The 5,915-nt window shown below is 37.2% G+C and overlaps 1 protein-coding gene across 1 annotated transcript in view; it reads left to right on the top strand.

Moving 5' to 3' along the window:
- The window catches only part of LOC104548598 (utrophin-like), a gene marked incomplete at its 3' end in the record, with an annotated part of 165,727 nt that overhangs the window by 134,234 nt on the left and 25,578 nt on the right, over nt 1-5,915 (top strand). The window contains 1 exon segment of the mRNA XM_010194667.1: nt 3,435-3,591. Within this exon segment, the coding sequence (XP_010192969.1) occupies nt 3,435-3,591 (157 nt within the window).

Genomic DNA, 5,915 nt, shown 5'->3' with positions numbered 1-5,915 from the left:
AGCAGGAAAAATGTTACCTCCATAGCAGAAGCAAAAGCTGAGGTGGTCTCCAGCTGTGAAGAGAGCCTCTGAGGGTCAACAGAAGGGGAGTTGCTGTTGTTCTGGATGATCTTTTTCAGCCTGGGTGGAGGGGGGATGCTCTCGGTCTAGTCAGTGAGAGGGTCTCATCTGCATTTTTCAGACATCCAGGATTCCCTTAGGAGTGCTTCTGAATACCAGGTGGTTGATGCTGGGGAATATTGCTACAACCAGTGTTAGAAACCAAACAATCATCTGTAACTGACCTGTATTTTTATCAGAGCAGATTCTTAAGCCACCACTTGACCTGGCAAATCCCTGGAGATTGCCAATTCATTCGCCACATGAACACAAACACCTCAAGGTTTTTTTGCAGATTGGGTCTCAGTAGAGGTACCAATTCCAACACAAAGGCCAGAAATCCCATCTTCGAAAGCAAAGAAGCTCAAGAAACATTTCAGAACTTCAGCATAGTTTATTGACTCTCTCTGATAATGTCTATATGACAAATGGAATTGTAATACTAAAATTTATGCTGGAGCATATTGTGGTTCACTTCCTCCTGTCTAGCATTTGCTTTGAATGGTGTTTACTGAACACATGTGCTTCCACTCCCTGGGAGAATCGAATGCTTGTATCTGCCCTTCAGCTGCTGCTGCATCTCGTTTTTATTTTCAGTATTGCTTCTGATAAGATTAGGATAGCATTATGGAAACATCCAGGCTGATGTGATATGTTTTCCCCTGTGTGTCTTCTTTCCTTATAATGTCTTTCTGACCTTTCACGAGAGAGGTTACCTCACTTTGTGTTCAAAGAAGAATTTTCAAGTCCCTGTTAGTGTAGTCCATTTTCTCCCTATTCCTTACTGTTCTACCCTGACAAGCTTAGCTTGTGCTGGATTTTGAAATCATGTGCTAGTGATATTTTACTACTGTCATTAATCTGGCATGCAGATGGGTACTCATTGGTGGTAAATTACAATGTATTTAATCTAGTATCATATGTCACATAATTCACATGAATATCAAATTAGGTTTTGTGACTATTAATATTATTGCATTGTATGTTAAATTAACAGTGAGTCACCCTAAAGTCCTTTAAATAGCTGCAGTAGTATTTCCCCACCCTTACAAAACTTCCAATTAATTTTGTATACATTAATTCTGCTAAATAATTAGAGCAGAATCTTGAAACCTCAGAGAATGCCAGTTTTAGAGGTGAGAGATGAGTGCTACTTATATGTGCTAGATACAGTAATAAATCATGATGAATAGAGATTTCACTATCAAATGGACAAAGATATAGATCTGAACTTTTTAATTGTGGTTTTCTCCACAAATTCATAAAGGTGTTTTTTTTTGTTGGAATTTGGGTTTTTGGGGGGTATTTGGGGTTTTTTTTTATTGTTGTTTTGTTGGTTTTTGTTTGGGTTTTTTGGGTTTTTTGTTGTTGGGGTTTTTTGTGTTTGTTTTTTTTGTTTGGTTTTTTTTGGTAAGAATCTGTGAGTCTAACAGTAAAACTGCAAATTCAAATGTCTTGACTTAGATGAGAGGGCAGAGCATCTCCTCTGCCTGATTAATAGGGAACATAACTGTGTTTTCACTTCCAGAAAGGAGAGGTGGTTCTGTGATGTTTTGCAGCTTGATATTTCTGAAGGCATTTTTGATAGGTTGTCAAGCTAGTTGTGAAAAGGAGAAGGTAAACATTGCATGTGCTATGGGAGTGTATCTCTGTGCATGGCTGGGGTTTTCAGGGGCCAACTATGGTGAATGCTGCAGCTGTGAAGCAGGTACCTTATGGACCTACTTGCTGTACAGTTAATAGTATCTGTATGGGAAGAACAAGTTGGTTGCCTTGAAAATAATTTTGGTTAGTGAGTATAAGAACTGAAAAGAGGCCAGGAGAGCTGAGACAGTATGGAAGGCCTGCAGGACACGCTTCCCCAGTACACATATAACTGCGAATGTAATAGCTTGCTTGTAATTCACTGCAGGGCAGGTTGCTGGCTCAGCTGTTTAGGCCTGGGCTGTGAGCAGCTGGCTTGGATTCAGTGTTGAAAGAAAGGTATTGGTGAAAGCAATAAGGGACAATAGAAACTGTGATGCACAAAACTGTGGGCAGTAAAATATTGCTTCTAGCAAATACTTAAATTTATTTATTTTCTTTTTCAGAAGTAGTTACCTAGGTGCTTTCCTGAACAGAGTGTAGGAGAATAGGTTCCTCATCTGTAAGGTAGTTAGTTTATACTTTTCAGAAATGGAATTTAAAAAAATTTCTTCTTCCCCCCCACCCACATACACTCTTACTGACTGCTTTTTTGGTTCATCTATCCTAGTATCACTGGGAAATCCCAGGGTACCCAAACCTAAGCTGGCCTTGAAATTAACCTTGCAGTGCATCACCCCTTCAATCCAACCATTCTCCTATCAGTCCCAAAGATTCACTCGGATGCCATAATAATACAAGAGAAGCCAGGTGATAGTTTCAAGATGCAAGTTACAGTGAATCAGAAAAACAGAAGATAAAAAAACCATGTGCAAAATAAGAAAGGGAAAAGGTGAGAAACAGTAGTAAAGTTCAGTTCACGCATCTGTCAGAAGCAGGGCAGGAAGGTGCAATGCTGGTGTCAGACTACACTGAAAAGGACTTAGCCATACTCCATCAGCTGTGTGGAAAAAGAATTTGTTGTTTACTGGTATAGATTACATCTGTGCCATTCTCAGAGGAATCCATAACATAGAACAACTGTACTTGAAAAGGGGTAGCTTCTACCTGTCAAAGATTTCCCTGCAACCGTGTAGGCACTGCAGGGAGAAGCCATCGAGTCAAGGTGTTTTTGAAAATGATTGAAAAGGGTATTGTGGAGTCTGGGGGTTGTCAGTTAAACTGAGGGACAGAATCACTGTGCTAATTCTCATGTAACTTACCATTGACTAAAGATGATGTATTAAATAATCTGTGTCACTTATATGTTTGGTAGCACAGGCAATTCCCTGTTGATCACTGTTGGGAGAACTTGCTGCTTTTGTTGCTGGAGAGTCAAGGTCCTGGCATGAGAGAGTTCAGTCTCGTGGTACTTTAGCACACAAAATGACACTTGTATTTCATGCACTGTGATGGTAGAATTGCAACAAAACACAGCATTTCTTTATGTTGCTTAGATGTGCAGTGTTCAAGGTTTTAGATTAGTTAAAGCATCAGGTACGTATTTGTCTGCTTTTTTTTTTCTTCTGCTTATTTTGATTTGCTGTGCAAGAATGTTTTGAAGTAGAGATTTATTTTAATACCAAATTGCTTTCCGGTTAAACACTTGAAACATTCCTAACTTAAAGATGGAGCAATTTTATTTATTTATTGCATTCTCATGCTGTTTTTGCTATTCAGGGCTTTAAACATGCTTTAATGTTGTTTCACAGAGCTCACTTGGAGGCCAGTGCAGAGAAATGGAACAGATTGCTGACATCCCTGGAAGAGTTAATCAAGTGGCTGAATGTGAAAGATGAAGAACTGAAAAAGCAAATGCCCATTGGAGGGGATGTTCCAACCTTACAGCAACAGTATGACCACTGCAAAGTAAGTTGCTTAACTTTTACAGATAAATATGCTACTGTAAATAATAGAATGAAACAAATTTGAGTACAGGAGAAATGATGAACATTTCCTAGTGACTAATTTCTAGAAAAAGTTTCTAGGTCGCCACCTCTTTTTCTTCCCCACTTTGTCCAGTAAAGTACAACTGAGATACTCTCTATAAAATTTTATCTAAAGGATTTCTGATACATGTATTCAATCCACACATGTTTTTTTATGTTTCCTGATTATTTTGGATTCCTACTGGGTAGAACTGCTATTTTACTTTAAGTAAAGTTAAGGAAGACATACAAAAGTGAGAAATGAATAAGAAATGTGAAAGCAGTGTGGAATGTATATTGAGGAAATTTATGTCAGTGGCTTTCTACATGTTTCTAAATTACCAGTAATAGCCCCCCACCCCATGCAGATTTATACTGCAAAGATGACTCTAAATTGTTTTTTGATAAGTAAAACTTGCTTATGCCTTTTACTGTTTTAATTATAACATGCTATTTCAGTGCTCTGGTTTTGCTAGTTCTGTCCCAGTTTTGTATATAAAAGGGTATTGATTCCTAAATATCATTTGACAATAAAAAACTCTGTTGCATCTACAACGTATCTTCATTCATGAGGAACGTAGAATCTGTCTCACCAATTCTGATCAGTAATCAAGTTAGGACGTATTTGCCATTGGACTAATTCATTCTAGTAAAGCTGATTCCATCTTATCATTGTGTTTGTTCTCCTCTATGATATTAACAGAAAAAGAACAAATGCAGCTTTATATAGCTGATTACATAACAAGTATGTTTCCCTCTGCCAACAGGACACTGATGTCTTTTCTGCTGTGGTATTTAGCAAGGGCAAAAACGAAATTTGGGAAAACAGTAATACAGAAATACTCAGAATACTGTGAGAAACTACAAGAAAAAGTAGCCTGACATGAGCAGCACTTTTGAGACTTAACTCCAAAATAGAAGAGCTTAAGGAAATCTGCATATGTTTCTCCTTAATGTAATCTTTTAAAGTACAGTTATTAGCATAAACTCAGGATCTTTGTTTCTTGAGAGTTCATATCTTCCTGTTCTTATCCACTTAAATCATCTGCTCTGTTTGTAGGCACATCTGCTCTGAATGTTTTATAATGATCAAATGGTGGATTACTAATGCCAAAGAGCAATAAAAGGCTGAAATAGATCAAATTATGTTTTGAAGGAGGTCAGTGGGAGGTGATAGATCTCTACAGGTCATTTTCTAAGGCTTGTTTCTTTTTTATGCTAGATTATATTATATGCATGATAACAACAAATAATACTGCCAGTGCCTCTCATTTGAAGATCTCAAATCAATTTATAAAAATGGTAGTTTTTATTAATCATTCCGAAGTAGAAAAAATTAGGAGCAGTGGTGCTGGATGGTTCATTTGGGTCACTAGTGAACTGCAGCAGTGTGAAAGAGAGAATGTTTTTGTGTTGTTTAATCCATGCCCTTACATTTAAAGAATAATTGATATTTTGTTATGTGTTGAGGTTAATACTCTAATTTTCAGGAGCTCTTAGATGTTATTCTTTAATTTTTCAAAAGGGCAATATTCTTGCAATGTGTCTGTGAGTATTGAATATAGATGTCTCACTCCAGTATTTAATGTGAGCTGTATTAATGGTCAACAGCACAAAATTAAGCAGCTCTATGCGTCAGTTGTTTTTTGTATGCCTATGCAAGCAAGAGCACAGTATTCAATTGTGGATATTTCTTGGATTATGACTGGACAATTATTTTCTAACACTTATTTTGGTACCAAGAGATTCCCATAAATCATGTGATGATACTGTGCTTTTCATCTTATTTGTAAGATTTACTTTTAATTAGAGGCTTTTTTATGATCCCATGCTGAGCTTCTGCAGCACCACATCAACTGGCCTTGAAAAGTTTCTCCCTAGGCCTCCTTGAGCAAGGATTGGGTGCTTTTGCTCTTCTCTTTCCTTTAGTTTCAAATCTGAATGTTGTTTTGAAATTACCATCATGCAAATTGAGAAGTTCAATACCTCACTTTATCTCCACTTCTCTGTGATCCCTTGCTTATCTGATCTTGATCTTGCTGGTACTTCAAAATGTAAGTGGTGAAATAGTGATGCAGCATTAAGATGACAGTCTCATCTCCTGCCCTGTATCTTCATGGGTCCTTAGTCCTTTTTCTCTTAGCATTTTTTTTTACTATAGTTATTCAATAAACATTCTCTTTATTAACCTACTTTTTTTCTCCTCAGATATATGAAATGATGACTTGTTTGCTTTAGCTCAATGGCACTAATTTTACTGCTCTT

Source organism: Mesitornis unicolor, unplaced genomic scaffold (genome assembly GCF_000695765.1).
Source record: "Mesitornis unicolor isolate BGI_N332 unplaced genomic scaffold, ASM69576v1 scaffold1691, whole genome shotgun sequence".
Lineage (NCBI taxonomy): Eukaryota > Metazoa > Chordata > Aves > Mesitornithiformes > Mesitornithidae > Mesitornis > Mesitornis unicolor.
Note: the sequence above shows the minus strand (reverse complement) of the source record. Positions and strands in the feature narration are given on the sequence as shown.